The following is a 16367-nucleotide window of genomic DNA, read 5'->3' as shown; positions in this document are numbered from 1 at the left end:
CCAAAGGAACTGGCCATTGTTACAAACATAAACACAGGAAACTGACTTCCATCCACAGTGGAGACATGAGGATCCGACTGTAACACATATTAGGCCCTGAGATCTCACATTATCTCAGGAGTACAAATCTCCATTAACATAAAAACCTTGTAACTGTACAAATATGGCCTCTGGTGTATAAATTATCTTTCTCCTGTGTAGTAATCTCATAAATTGTGAATATAAACTTAGTTCCCTCTGGGAATACAACCTCATTCCTGAATCTGAACTCCTAATCTACTGTATATAGACTCTTATTCCACTCTGAACTAATCCTTCCTGCTGTGCATATATACTTTTTTCTGTGTATAAACGCAACATCCTGACTAAAAACCCACTTACAGAGTATAAATTCACCCAACTTTGAGGAAAAACCCTGCATAATCCATAAATCTCTCCCCTCCAAAGATAAGCGCTATCCATATACACCTACCCTCATCTGAGTATCACTGTTTCTCTATTTGAATATAAACCTTCCCTACTAGACCATTAATCATTTGGCAAGACACATTATTTCTCTAAGTGTCAATTATCTATCTTCTAATGTATTAACCCTCTTTAACAGTGCCAATGGACAAAGACCCACCTTTTATTTATTTGCCTCTGTACTCCACAATTTGGGATTTGTAATAGAAAAAAAATCACATATGGTTAAGGTGCACATTGTCAGATTTTATTAAAGGCCATTTTTATACATTTTAGTTTCACCATGTAGAAATTACAATAGTGTTTATACATAGTCCCCCCATTTCAGGACATCATAATGTTTGGGACATGTGACGTCAAAGGTGTCTGTAATTACTCAGGTGTGTTTAATTGCTTCAAGGCCGGGATAAGAGAGCTCTCAGCACTTATTCTTTCTCCAATCTTTCATCATCTTTGGAAACTTGTATTGCTGTTTATCAACATGAGGACCAAAGTTGTGCCAAAGAAAGTCAAAGAAGCCATTATGAGTGAGAAACAAGAATAAAACCTTTAGAGACATCAGCCAAACCTTAGGCTTATCAAAATCAACTGTTTGGAACATCATTAGGAAGAAAGCGTGCACTGGTAAGCTTACTAATCACAAAGGGACTGGCAGGCCAAGGAAGACCTCCACAGCTGATGACGGAAGAATTCTTTCCAAGATAAAGAAAAATCCCCAAACACCTGTCTGACAGATCAGAAACACTCTTCAGGAGGCAGGTGTAGATTTGTCAATGACCACTGTCTGCAGATGACTTCATGAACAGAAATACTGAGGCTACACTGCAAGATGCAAACCACTGGTTAGCTGCAAAAATAGGATGGCTAGGTTACAGTTTGACAAGAGCAACCACAGTTCTAGAAAATTGTCTTGTGGACAGATGAGATGAAGATTAACTTATTAACTTAACTTGAGAAAATCATTTTTTACACAGAATGGTGAATCTGTGGAATTCTCTGCCACAGAAGTTAGTTGAGGCCAGTTCATTGGCTTTATTTAAGAGGGAGTTAGATGTGGTCCTTGTGGCTAAAGGGATCAGGGGGTATGGACAGAAGGCAGGGATGGGATACTGAGTTGGATGATCAGCCATGATCATATCGAATGGCGGTGCAGGCTCGAAGGGCCGAATGGCCTACTCCTGCACCTATTTTCTATGTTTCTATATCAGAGTGATGGCAAGAGCAAAGTATGGAGGAGAGAAGGAACTGCCCAAGATCCAAAGCATACCTCCTTATCCGTGAAACACGGTGGTGGGGGTGTTATAGCCTGGGCATGTATGGCTGCTGAAGGTACTGGCTCACTTATCGTCATTGATAATACAACTGCTGATGGTAATAGCATAATGAATTCTGAAGTGTATAGACACATCCTAATCTAATGCAACAAAGGAGTTTTTCAAAGCTAAAAAAATCGTCAATCACCTGATCTGAACCCAATTGAGCATGCCTTTTATATGCTGGAGCAAACTGAAGGGGACTAGCCCCCAAAACAAGCATAAGCTAAAGATGGCTGCAATACAGGCCTGGCAGAACATCACCAAAGACACCCACCAATTGGTGATGACCATGAATCACAGACTTCAAGCAGTCATTACATGCAAAAGATATGCAACAAAATACTAAACATGATTAAGAAGGAACTGCAGATGCTGGAAAATCGAAGGTAGACAAAAATGCTGGAGAAATTCAGCGGGTGAGGAAGCATTTATGGAGCGAAGGAAATAGGCAACGTTTCGGGTCGAAATAAGGGTTTCGCCCCGAAACGTTGCCTATTTCCTTCGCTCCATAGATGCTGTCTCTCCCGCTGAGTTTCCCCCCCTCCCCCCCCCCCCCCCCCCCCCCCCCCACTAAACATGATTACTTGCATTCACATGACATTCTCACGTGTCCCAAACATCTTCCCCAGCCCTGATAGGGGGGGACTCCATGTAGGTCACTGTTGCTGGCCCTATTTTGTACAGGCCTTCATTCAGAAAGCATGCTGATCATTGCATCATCTGGCTTGGTACGGCAACCTTCCTCGTCTGGAGCGGAAAGCGCTTGCAAAACACTCACTCCCACATCCATCTCTTCGGAGTAAAGACCCTCTGACCATACATCTGAGTAGGAACTCATTTCTGGATGTAAAACCTCTCTCTTTTGACTCACTGTCTACTGACTTTGCCTTCTGACCTTTAGCCATGTTTTTTTCTCTATGCTGCTATTGACATCTTTATTCCATGGTCCTCAATTTCACTTATAACTCTTTTATGTGAAGAGGTTGTCAAGTACCTATAAATTCATATAGATAATATCGATTTCATTTGCTTGATCAAAGTTTACTATTACGATAAAACACTCAACCACTATTTACTTTAAACAAATCCATGCTGGCTCCTTTATTAACCCATTCTTCAAATTTCTATTAATGTTTTTCCCGATTATTATTTCTAAAGTTTTCTTAACGCATTAAAGTTTCTGGCAAGTTCTTCCACAATTTGCATCCCGACTTCACTCATCAAATGAGGTTATATCCCATTTAGTTATTTATTTCTTTTAATTACAGCCACAAATGATTTAAAATTTGAACAAAACGCAAAGTGCTGGTGAAACTCAGCAGGTTAAGCAGCATCTATGGACAGAATGTACAGGTGACATTTTGGATCTGGAGCCTTCTTCAGACCAATGGGGTTGGGAGAGAAAGCTGAAAAAGAGCGGTAAGGGGCTATACAAAGCATAGCAAGTGAAAGGTCAATATAGGTAAAGAGGGGTTTGAATGGCAGATGGGTGGAGTAAGAGAAGAATTGAAGAATTTTATGATGTTACATTGTTGTGTCTGTAAGCTACCTAAGAGGACTATGATTTCAGTATGGGAAGGGGAGTTAAAATAGTTAGCACCTGGACGATCAGCAGACTTTAATAGAGTGTATATGGTGACAAAATGGTCACCTTGTCTATTTGGTCTCGCTGATGAAAAGAAGAACATATCGGGAGCACCAAATGCAGTAGACAAAGATTGAAAAGATGCATGTAATCTTTTGTCTCACCTCGAAGGGCGGTTAGAGTTCCAGGATTGAGGTGAGATGGGATTTGTAGGAACGGTGGTACATCTCCTGCAGTTCCAGGGGAATTACCTGGGGAAGGGTGGGTTGGATGGGGAGCGATGAGCAAACCAAGGATTTGCGGAGGGAGTGATCTCTTTGCAAAGCGGAAAGGGTCGGTGATGATAGGATGCAGCTTGTCCTGGGATCAGGTTGGGGGTGTCGGAAATGTTGGAGAATGATGTGTTGGATGCGGAGGATGGTGGGCTCAAAGATGAGGGGCAGGAGATGTATATCCTTGTTCTTGAAGCAAGAGCAGAACTACATGACACAAAGGAGACAGGGATAAGTGGGAAAACCGCATTCACGATAATGTCCACGTTCACTCGTCTTCCAATTCTTTTCATTTATTAATTTTGATCCATTATTTCTGCTATTATTCCTTATACTACTCCAGTATCAAGTAGTATCAATATAAATAGATGAGCTTTATTGCCCTGCTCTCCCCTTGACACACGCAGCACTTTTCTCATCTTAAATGCACCAATGTCTCCTCCCACATCAGGCTGAAAACAAACCAATCAAGTAAGTTCTGAACACTTTTAGAAATTCCCCCTTACTTCAATATTAATCCCTCAAGCGCATCTTGCCTCTTCAGCAATACATCCTTCCTAATCAGTACTGCCACCCACATATTTTACCATTGCTTATCGTTCCTGGATACAGGGTTACTTGAATATCAAGTTCCCAAATCCGACCTTTATTTCAGCCAAAGATAGGCACAAAACAGTGGAGTAACTCAGCGGGACAGGCAGCATCTCTGGAGAGCAGGAATGGGTGATATTTCGGGTCGAGATCCCATGTCTCAGCGACTGGCATTCAAACAACTCCCACATAGCTCTTTGTGCTTCCAGCTTGCCAACCTTAAATACATATTACATGCACATGCTTTCTGATTCTATTTTTCTTACAGCTTCTTCCATCTGGAGTCTGCTACCATGCAAAATTGAATTACTTCCAACAGAGGTGCTAATTTATAGTCCCACATCTATGTGCATCTTATTTTTCCTTCCAACTGCGGAAGTTTAAAAGATTTAAAAGTTACAAAAATGGATTCAGCTGAAACTAGAAGTACAGACAGGCTGCTACCTTTCTCCTATTATAATTGCAAAGCCAGCAGAAAACGCTTACCCTTGCTCCTATTACACTAACAAGGCTAACAAAGATATTTATGCTCTTTTTCCCATAACAAGCGAGATAACAAGCACAACTTTGTGAATGTCTCCTCTATAATATAAACATTAAGAGGATGTCCAGACACTCTGCTCCTACCCTTGCTCTATAAGATTATAATGTGCGTCATTTAAGTAAAAAATGCCTTCTCATCTTAACCATATATGGGCTAACCCTTCCTCTCTCGGAAGAACCTGTCAATTTTAAGTAGCTGTCAATCTTAAGAAGCTGTCAATCTTAAGAAGGAAGAGGCTGTATCATGCTCTGTAAAGGTATTGCAGAATTGCTGATAATTGAGGTATAAATGCATCTACTTAAACACTGCCCCTTTGTGTGGGGATAGAGCGAACCTATAGTCTGTATATTACATACTGTGAAAGTTTACAGCCACACCCGCCTGGCGAAATAAAGATTGTACTACTTGATTACTGATTTTATTTGCGTTTCTGTCTGTTTAAGAGAAACTGAACTACAACACAACTGCCACATGTCCACCTACTGTAAAAACTTGATGATCGCATGAGGCAAAGTGGAGATCAAGCCTCTTTACTGTGTATACATGTTTCTTCAAGTAAAGACTGCCTCTTTGTGTGCAAACCTTTTCTTCACTGAGTTAAATTCTTCTCTGAATATAAGCATTGTCTTCTTGGAATAAAAATCATCCTTGTCTTTGTATATAAACTACTTACCTGCAATATAAACTCACTTTCTGCTCTGAATACAACCTACTCTCCCATCTTTATATAAACCCATACTCTTTACGATATATCAACCCTTACATGTACACACATTCTTCTTGACATATAAATCCAATGCATCCTCTGTATATAAACCTCTGTATACAACCCTCTCTGTTTTTGGTATATAAACCTTCCAAACACTCTTTACCTGAATGTAAACCATTCTCCACAGTACAATGTTAAACGTAAACTAACCTGATCCTATCATATTTACATTAAAACCCATGTGGTTTACTCAATGTTTTTTCTAAAAAGGGAATATGCAATGCTTTGATAGCCTGGGTGACATGTAATAACAGACCTATTAATGTTGTTAGCTCTTAATTGGCTCCTTAGTTCAGGAGAAATTAAGGATTAATCAGTGTCAGTATTGCTAGCAACACCCACATGTTATAAACGAATAAGAGAAAGCCTTGTTCCCTCTCAGAGGGTGGTGGGAATATGAAATGTGCTGCCAGAGGAGGTAGTTGAGGCAGGTACATTAACAATAATTCAAAGTCACTTAGACAGGTACATGGAAAGGTTCGGAAAGACATGGTGCAAAGGCAGGCAAATGGGACATCTTGGTCAGCATGGACATTGGGCCAAAGGGCCTGTTTCTGTGCTGTGTGTCTCTGACTGTGTATGGACCCACACTAAGAGTATATACAGCGTATCTGCTGTATAAATCTGTGGATAATCATCCTCCAACCATCTCTTTCATGCAAAGTACTATCACACCCACTGCTAACCTTTTATGAGTCACTTTTCACAATTTTATAGATATTAAAATTCTCATTCAGTTTTTCAAATCTTTGAAATCACTTCCAACTCTACAACCCTGTGAGGTATCCATATCTCTAAAACGTTGTCCCCTTCAATATCTTATAATTTAATCATTCCATTCCGCCTGATTGTGATAAAGATTATCTAAGTCCTTCAAGTCAAGTCAAGTCAAGTTAAGTTTATTCGTCACATACACATACGAGATGTGCAGTGAAATGAAAAATGGCAATGCTCGCGTACTTTGTGCAAAAAGCCAAACAAACAAACAACCAAACAAACTATAAACACAATCACAATCATTATGCCACACTGGTTTTTTTTTAAACGTGTTCCTTAAGACATTGCTCTTGTCCCCTTTTTGTGCTACATTGTCAAATCTAACAACCGTGAAGGGCCTTGAAATATTTTTCAAACAGTGAAGGTGCAATAAAAATGTTTAGTTTAGTTTGGAAATAGTGTCCTTCAGCTCACCTGGTCCATGCTGACCATTGATCACCCATTCACACCAGTAATCCCACTATACATTAAGGGCAATATACAGAGACCAATCAACCTACAAACTCGCACGTCTCTGGGATGTGGGAGGAAACCGGAGCGCCTGGAAGTAACCCACAGTAGGTCACAGGGAGAATGTGGAAAGCTCCACACACACAGCACCCGAGGTGGGAATCAAACGTGGGTCTCCTGTGCTGTGAGGCAGCAGCTCTACTGTTGCACCACTGTGCTGTCTGGTGTGATCATATACTCAGTCACTGTGGAAACCTTTCACTATGTTTTCTAGTCTATGCTGTGAGACCTATTGAGCAGACTTGACTCTCTGCAAAAGCAACGGTCGGTACAATTTCTATCTCTTGCCAATTTTTTTCCCCTCACCTATCCAATTCTCTTTTGAAAGCTCTACTGCACCACACATTCGGATCATGACTACTGCATGTTGCACGAGAAAGATTTCCTTTTCCACCCCTGGTTCTTTTACCAATCACCCCTGGTTATTTTACCAATAAGATTCTCTGGTTCTGGCTCTCTAGTTCTCAATCCACCCTTGTAAACTGGTTTTTGTATTCATTTTAACAGATGATTTTGAACACTCAACTATTTCCTTTATTTTAAGCAGAAAAATCCCAGTTTCAATCCATCCCCTCATCCCTGTGACCATCCTACTAAATCTTGCACCTCCTGTACAGCTGCTACATCCAAATACAGACTGTGGTGGCTGGAATTAAATACAATGCGCTAGTTATATTAAATCATTCTTCATATAGGTTAACATATCTTCTTTGTTTCATATTCTGGCTTAATTTATGAAGTCCAGGAACCTGTATGCTTTTGTTTTCTCCTTCCACATTCAAAGATTTGTGGAAATTACATTCATGTCCTTCTATACCAGGAGACGGCTACCTACGGCCCTCGGGCCAGATCCGGCCCGTAACCCGAAATCATCTGGCCCGCAGGCGTATTTTCTTTCAATTCGTTTTGGCGACCTGGGTACTGTAGCCAGTCTCGGGGACGCGAGCTTATCTGGAAACTGCAGCTCGTCCCAGGGCACACAGGCGACCTGGGCGCCACAGCCGGTCCCGGGGCAGGCGAGCATACTTGGGAACTGCAGCCAGAATGGCTATCTGCAAATGTCACAAGAGCCTTGGCATCATTTTTAAGATCAGCAGTACATTTTAGCTGGTGTTTTTTTAATATTCTCACCTGTTGCCCTGAAAGTATTCCTTGCCTGTGTCAAGAATCATTTATACACACCTGAGCAATCACAAACGCAATTACAAATAATTTTGTAAGATGAGTTAGAGAGGTAGTGAACTCAGAATATTCATAATATTTCTATATCCTGATACACTGCATTCAACAGCAGGTTGTTGAAATTAATTTTCAGTCAATGTAGTTATCTAAATTAGCAAGTAATGTAATCCTCGATTGGAATCTAATTGGAATTATTCAGTGCCACATTCATATGCTCATCTGGCCCCCGTCAAAGAACTTTTAAATTCTTAGCATGTTACCCTTTCCTGTTTTCCAAAATATCTTACATTATATGAACCTATAGTAATCAAATGAAATGCAACCCTTGTTATTACTGAAAATAATTCCTATCTTTTCTTTTCTATGTCCTTGCTTTGTATCTTCTTAATCTGCAGAGAGGCATGCTTTCAGCAACATCGCAAATCTTGTTTAACTCGTGATGTGTTAATGTGTCAATTTCCACCAGAATAGGGAAACATCAATAATATATGGTCAGCTGCAATAAAGTCACACATAAGACAAATACAACAAGCCAACAACTAGGACCTTCATAATCCTTCATAATTTTGAACAAGCTTAATTAAAATGTCTCTCAACATTCCTATACTATGAACAATTCTATCTTTTCAAGTAAGTGTGTCTAAAGAGGGTTCTACGTTTCTTAATCATGGGGCAACTTTCATGAACCTTCTAATCCTTTCCAACATAACAATTTCCTACAGAGGTTCTCTATTCCGGAAATCCAGTTGAAATTCTATTGATCATAATAATTTCAATAACTATTTCAACATTTGCAGAGGAGATTAGTTTAAATTGGCATGTGTAGGAATGAGCTGCAGATGCTGGTTTAAACCGAAGATAGATACAAAATGCTGGAGTAACTCAGCGGGACAGGCAGATCTCTGGAGAGAAGGAATGGGTGACATTCCTTCTCACCATGTAGAAATTACTGTAGTGTTTATACATAGTCCCCCCCATTTCAGGGCACCATAATATTTGGGACATGACTTCACAGGCGTTTGTAACTGCTCAGGTATGTTTAAATGCCTCCTTAATCCGGGTATAACGGGAGCTCTCAGCACCTAGTCTTTCCTCTAGTCTTTCCATCACCGTTGGAAACTTTTATTGCTGTTTATCAACGAGGACCAAAGTTGTGCAAATGAACGTCAAATGAGCCATTATGAGACTGAGAAACAAGAATAAAACTGTTAGAGACATAAGCCAAACCTTAGGCTTACCAAAATCAACTGTTTGGAACATCATTTAGAAGAAAGAGAGCACTGTTGAGCTTACCAATCGCAAAGGGACTGGCAGGCCAAGGAAGACCCCCACAGCTGATGACAGAAGAATTCTCTCTATAATAAAGAAAAATCCTCAAATACCTGTCCGACAGATCAGAAACACTTTACAGGAATCAGGTGTGGATTTGTCAATGACCACTATCTGCAGAAGACTTCATGAACAGACATAGAAAAGCTACACTGCAAGAAGTAAACCACTGGTTAGCCGCAAAAATAGGATGGCCGGGTTACAGTTTGCCAAGAGCAACTTAAAAGAGCAACCACAGTTGGGGGACTAGCCCCCAAAACAAGCATAAGCTAAAGATGGCTGCAATACAGGTCTTGCATTGCTTCACCAGAGAAGACACCCAGCAACTGGTGATGTCCATGAATCGCAGACTTCAAGCAGTCATTGCATGCAAAGAATATGGAACAAAATACTAAACATGACTACTTTAATTTACTTGACATTGCTGTCCCAAACATATGGTGCCCTGAAATGGAGGGACTATATATATAAACACTATTGTAATTTTTACATGGTGAAATCAAAATGTTTAAAAGTGGCCTTTAATAAAATCAGATAATGTGCACTTTACCCATATGTGACTATTTCTATTACAAATCTCAAATTGTGATACAGAGGCAAATAAATAAATGATGGGTCTTTGTCCCAAACATTACGTCCCACCCACTCCCCTGACATCAGTCTAAAGAAGAGTCTCGACCTACAAAATATCCTATTCCTTCTCTCCAGATGCTGCGGTCCCACTGAGTTACTCGAGCATTTTGTGTCTACCTTCGATTTAAACCAGCATCTACAGTTCTTTCCTACACATTTTGTCCGCTCCACTGCGAAATGTCCTCAAGGTATGTCTACTTTGAAGAAGTTCTCCTCCTCTCTCCGATGAGTTCAGCAACATCCTCTCTCACTGCTCCACCTCTGAGATTCCTCCTTCCCTACAACTCTATGACCACATCTTAACCCAGACCCGTTACCACAGCCACGTTTGTTTTCTCGGGACTTGCCTCCATACCCTCCCCAGTTCTCCCAGTTTTACTGTCTCCGACTTCACAGGCAATGGTACCAGTATCTGACCTGATTCAATGTGTTTAAACAGAGTGCTTTGCCTGACGATTTCAGGTGGCTGATAAGAGGTAAATATCCTGAGTCTGGAGTAATAACAAGGCCCAACCAGGTGTGGATGCTACATCTCCTGCCCTAACACACATTTATGAATCAAGTAGGTTTTTAAGATCATTTGGTGATCATTGCTAATGATACTAGTTTAATTGTATACCAGATTTGTAAAACCATGTGTTCAAACCAACGTCTTCAGATCAATTTTCCAGGACTTTGGATGCAAGTTTGTTTCCCGTATTGATAAACATATTATTACATGGCAATCAAGTATTGGTATCAGTGCATTATATATCACTCTAGCTAAGTGTCATTGATATCAGTACAAAGGCTTCTAATATAGTTACAATAGATATTGATAGCAATGCTGCTAGTCCTGATAATGGTATTTATGCCTTTGCACTGAAGATTAGATTACATTTATTTCTGTATAAATGAGTGGAGAGAAATAGGAATTGTGAAGATAAAGAAAAGTTGAGCTTGGCTAGATGAACAGGTGGATCATCCTGTAATATTAAATGGGATAATCCTACAAGATGAGTGATAACACAAAAATAAACCTAATCTTATAGTTAATTCAAATCTTACAATGAATGCCTAGAAATGGGCCTTATCACAGATAACGCACAAGATTTTACATAAAGTAAATGAGTTGACAAAAGTGGGCAGGTATCAAATAATCAAAGCTTCACATTTATTATTTTTCTATTGGATGTTATATTTATTTAGCAGCTGGAAAGTATCACAGAGAAACAAATCAACTCAAATATTATCGGAATGTAGGATTTTACCTAATATTTTATTTTTCTAATGTTCTCTACATTTACTGCCTGGCCTGCCATCTATTTTAATACTACAATTAGTAATTTTCAATTTCCAATTTCCTTGGTCAGGATAGAAATCATTGATCCAAGAAAAAGTATTGATAAGCAGTTCAATTTGCTTTATTATATATCTAATTTGCACTACATTTTCCTGGGCTACCCCTTCTTGCTGTGCAAATAATCTAAGTAATTGATACTCTGTCACTGACACTTTTACCATAGTAATTGACCACCAAAATATATTAATTTTTAAAAATATTATTAGGTGCTTTTTTTCAGGGAAGAGGATGCAAAACATCATGAGTAACCTGGTTTGAATTCAGAGAGGATTGAAACAGAGGAACGCATTTACAGTAAATGAAGCACAAAAGTGGCACTTTGACATGATAGGGAAAACGTACATGGGAATGAGTGGCAAATGGGATTAATGGAAAAACAGGAATGAGACATACATGTGAGTAGGAGATGTAAGTGAGAAAGATGGTTGTGCAAATAAGAGATACGTGGGAATGAGAAACAGGCATGATAGTAAGAAGGAGACGAGGGAATAAGAGAGAAATGTAAATGAGACCATACGCAGTAAAAGGACAGGCATGGATAGGGACAAAAAGTGGCATGGTTGGGAGTGAGAGAGGAGAGGGAAAGAAATGCATAAGAAGGAAGTAATAGGATTGGACAGAGGTTCATGTGAGAAGCGGACATTAATAGACTTAGACAAAGACATAGAAAATAGGTGCAGGAAGAGGCCATTTGGCCCTTCGAGCCAGCATCGCCATTCATTGTGATCATGGCTGATCATCCACAATCAGTAGCGCGTGCCTGCCTTCTCCCCATATCCCTTGATTCCGCTCGCCTCACAGAGTTCCATCTAACTCTCTTTTAATGTCACAGTGAAGGCAATGGAGAAAGCACACAAGCCTGCGGCGCAGCGTTAGAGTTGCTGCCTTACAGCACTAGAGACCCAGGTTTGATCCTAACTACAGGTGCTGTTTGTATGGAGTTTATACGTTCTCCCCGTGACCGGCATCGTTTTTTTCCGAGAACCTCCAGTTTCCTCCCACACTCCAAAGAAGTACAGGTTTGTAGGCTAATTGGCTTGATATAAATGTAAATTGTCCCTGGTGTGTGTAGAATAGTGTCAGAGTGTGGGGATCGCTGGTCATGGCGGACGGTGAGCCGAAGGGCCTATTTCCGTGCTGTATCTCTAAACTAAACTAAGCTAAAGATAAGTGACAGGACTGTATGAGGCACACATGTGCAGGAAACTTTGGTCAAATAGTGATGCTTTGATGGCATGAAATTAAAATCTTTTCTATGGCATTTTTTCCCAATTTTATCTAAAACAATCATTAAATGTGATCAGCTCCTTTGCCTATGTATTGTACATTTCTGTAAATTGGAGTTGGATTGTAAAATTCTTCCATGCGTTTTACCACACTAAAACTGGTGGTGAAGCCTGCTTGAGCATTTAACTAACTTTAAAACCAAGGGGGAAAAGCTTACCTATTTTGATGCTATGGGTTCAAGGTGCCTATCACCTCACAGGTAGGTCCTCTTTTAAATATTTCCCTTGGTACTGTCCACCACACAACACTGCTGATGTTTTACTGGGGCCCCATTCCTTTATTTGGTTAATGCTCCTTCTCCACACAATGATGGATAATTTCCTCAACCAACACACCCCATGTTGATTGTGTATTTGAACCTACAACCCCAAATGTACCAACTTCGAGAGCATTTTCTCAAATCCCCCCAACGTTCTCCATCTCATCCAACTACATCCTGATATTTACCAGTATATCCTCTATCAACACACTCTCTATCCTGTCTCTTTACCACCATGGAAATAAACTGTGTGCTTAAGTATGTAAAATCTATTCTACCAGTCACAATGCCTTGGGCATCATGAGCAATAGAATTGCATGGCCAGTGAGCCTGTACAAAATTTGCATAGGCACCTTCTTGCCCCTAATTATACTCCATTTTCACAACGTTTTCCTCCTTTCAACCTCTCTTGGTGCAGAAAAACGACTCAACCATTCATATTTACACCCATACTTAATTAAGCTCCAGTGAAGCCAATGAAAAATGAAATGGGGCACAGAGGGAAATGAGAGCCTGACTCGAATCTGTGCAATTTCCACCAGACAGATGAGATTATAATTAGTCTTAAAGTGAAAGGCTCGTGAAAAGCTCAAGTGAAACATAAAACAAGCTTAGAAAGTAAAACAAATGGGTCATTAATGAGAAACAAACAAAAAACACAAGGGAGAGAATCCAAAAGACAAAACACAAAAGGAAACCATTTAAAAAAAATCAATAACCAAAGTCAAAATATGAAACGATTAAGATACATAACCATCTCCCCAGGCCCGCAACCTTGGTGTGATCTTTGATTCCACCCTCTCCCTTGAGCCTCACATCCGCCATGTCATTAAAACCTCCTTCTTTCATCTCCGCAACATCGCCAAACTCAGACCCTCTCTCACACCTCCCGCTGCTGAAAGACTCATCCATGCCTTCATCTCCTCCCGACTGGACTATTGCAGCTCACTTCTCCTTGGCATCAGCTCCACCTACATCAACCGACCCCAACTGGTCCAGAACGCAGCCGCCCGACTCATCACCCACACCAAATCCCGGCATCACATCACTCCAGTCCTCAAACAACTTCACTGGCTTCCCATCTCCCACCGGATCACCTACAAAATCCTGATCCTCACCTACAAAGCCCTCCACCATCTGGCCCCCCCATATCTCACTGACCTCCTCTCCCCCTACCAACCCTCACGGTCCCTCAGATCCACATCAGCCGGTCTCCTCTCCATCCACAAGTCCAACCTCCGCAGTTTTGGGGACAGAGCCTTCTCCAGGGCAGCTCCCAGGCTCTGGAACTCCCTCCCCCAACTGATCCGCAATTCCGTGTCCCTCACCATCTTCCAGTCCCGCCTCAAGACCCATCTCTTCACCTCTGCCTATCCTTAGCCCCACGTACCCCTCCCTTTTCATCTGTGCATTAATTGCCTCATATTGTGTTTTGAATTGAATTCTGTCTTTACTTTGTGTACTAGTCATGTCTCTACTATTTATTTCATTCCCCTTACATGTTTTTCCTCTACCTGCTAAATTTTTGTAAGGTGTCCTTGAGTCTTGAAAGGCGCCCATGAATAAAATGTATTATTTATTATTATTATTATTATTATTATAACCATCTCAAAACAGCTACAGAAAGTAACTAAACTCTGATTTTCATTGGAGATTTATTAACAAACTGACCAGCTCTATAATCTATTATGATATCAGACTTACCCCCTGGAACCAAAGTAGCCATCAGTGTCAGGGAACGCAGAGCAATACTGTCTGAAGTAACAGTTCAATGGTGATGCAAAGCACTCGAACGTCACACCAAACTGCTTGTTCAATGTTTCAAATACAGATACTGGTAATGCCCCTTGCAGCCCAGTGCCTTCATGTGTTCCAGGACCAAACATGGTCTGAAAAAAGAGAAATCCCACTATCAAATCCTTTCTTTACACATTGAATTGCCAGCAAGAGCCTACATTTGTTTAATGATGATGAATCGCAGCTTTGAGGAGTACAGCTGTATAGCTGGAGGGAAACACCACACCAAACCAAACATTCTATGTTTCTATTCTAGGGGCTAGTGGAATCAAGGGATATGGGGAGAAGGCAGGCAAAGGTCATTGATTTGGGACGATCAGCTATGATCACAATGAATGGCGGTGCTGGCTCGAAGGGCCGAATGTCCTCCTCCTGCACCTATTTCCTATGTTTCTAACACTTTGCTGTAAATGGATCTTGACTGAATTCCAGCTCACCTGCTCCTGTTAAGCGATTTCTCTACTCTCAAGAATTTTTGGTCACTCTCAATCTCTGAAAAATTCATCGAGAGGAGAACAGAGGTTTGGGACCTAAGGTGGCAGTTGGTCGGAGATGAGTTTCTAGGAAATTGTTTTTTTAAGTACTTTGGACATAGAAACAAATTTGCTATTGGTACCAGTGCCTTGAATCCATGTGGGGATACACTCGTAATGCTCAACACCCTGTCAATTAGCAGGCAGGCATCTGTGTGCTCATGATCCCCTCAACCAAAATTGTACTTCAAAAATTTGGTAGCTAGGGTTGTGTTTCAATGTGTGGTTTGCCTGACAGCTCTTGCAGAGCCAGCTAGTTTTCACACTTTGTCCAGACTGATATTGTGAGAGGTAATTGCATTATAATCCATGATATAGTTACACAAATTTCAAAATGAGGAGTTTTGCCAGAAGTAGTTCAAATTGAGTGGACCATCACCAAAAAAAACACCCTTTAAATACAACAAACAAATCACGAGTGAATTTTCAGAAGAATACAAATACCAAAACTTCTAGTCAGCATTTGGAACTCTCATTGACGGCAGATTATTGTTAAATTTATATTTGTCACAGGACAAACAGAAGAAAAACAGCTTTTTATAATACGTGAAGAGCCAATAAACAACCCTAAAACCCAATCCATGTTCTGTGAAAAGCACTTGGGATGCAGAGGTAAAATCTTGTCTGGAATCAGAGGGGAAAAATGTGTATCCTTGAATTGAATGGTCCTCAGCTTACCTGGTATCGCCTGAGTAAACACCAGACTCTTGCCAAAAACTTGTCAAACCGTGGATCATCAATACAACTGTACCTATACAACTGTTCCTAAAAAAGGACAATAAAATTATTAAAAACCAGGTCATTTCACTGTTGATTTAACTACTAAATAAACATTAGCACAGTAACAAAGAAAACGCAAGGTTGCAGACCCAAAACCGTGACGCTTTCCACAGATGTCGCCTGACTTCTTCTTTCTCTGCACAGATGTGTGACATGGAGATAAGAATGGAAGTATCTGGCTCCAACTCACTGCTGATTTTACTCCCTGTGTTCTCTCAATACCATAAACCCTCGTTTTAACGGACCACTTTATAACAGATTTGGATTAGTGGACCAAATGTGTCGTAGACCAAATTTGTTGATTCACGGAATGACCACTAGGTGGATGGAGCGGATGGTGTTTTTTGAACATTTTAGCTTAGTTTAGTTTAGAGATACAGTGTGGAAACACTGAGT

The 16367-nt window shown here is 40.5% G+C and overlaps 1 protein-coding gene across 9 annotated transcripts in view; it reads right to left on the bottom strand.

Moving 5' to 3' along the window:
* Positions 1 to 16367, bottom strand: part of pcif1 (phosphorylated CTD interacting factor 1) — a 100353-nt gene that overhangs the window by 8298 nt on the left and 75688 nt on the right. For all 9 annotated transcript variants that reach the window (XM_055652065.1, XM_055652067.1, XM_055652060.1 and 6 more), the window contains 2 exons: positions 15870 to 15956; positions 14566 to 14750 (listed from right to left, as the gene is read on the bottom strand). In XM_055652065.1, the coding sequence (XP_055508040.1) occupies positions 14566 to 14750; positions 15870 to 15956 (272 nt within the window). The remainder of the gene's footprint in view (positions 1 to 14565; positions 14751 to 15869; positions 15957 to 16367) is intronic.

The sequence above is a fragment of the Leucoraja erinacea genome, chromosome 21 (genome assembly GCF_028641065.1).
Source record: "Leucoraja erinacea ecotype New England chromosome 21, Leri_hhj_1, whole genome shotgun sequence".
In the NCBI taxonomy this organism is placed as follows: Eukaryota; Metazoa; Chordata; class Chondrichthyes; order Rajiformes; family Rajidae; genus Leucoraja; species Leucoraja erinaceus.
This window is presented reverse-complemented; position numbering and strand designations above follow the sequence as displayed.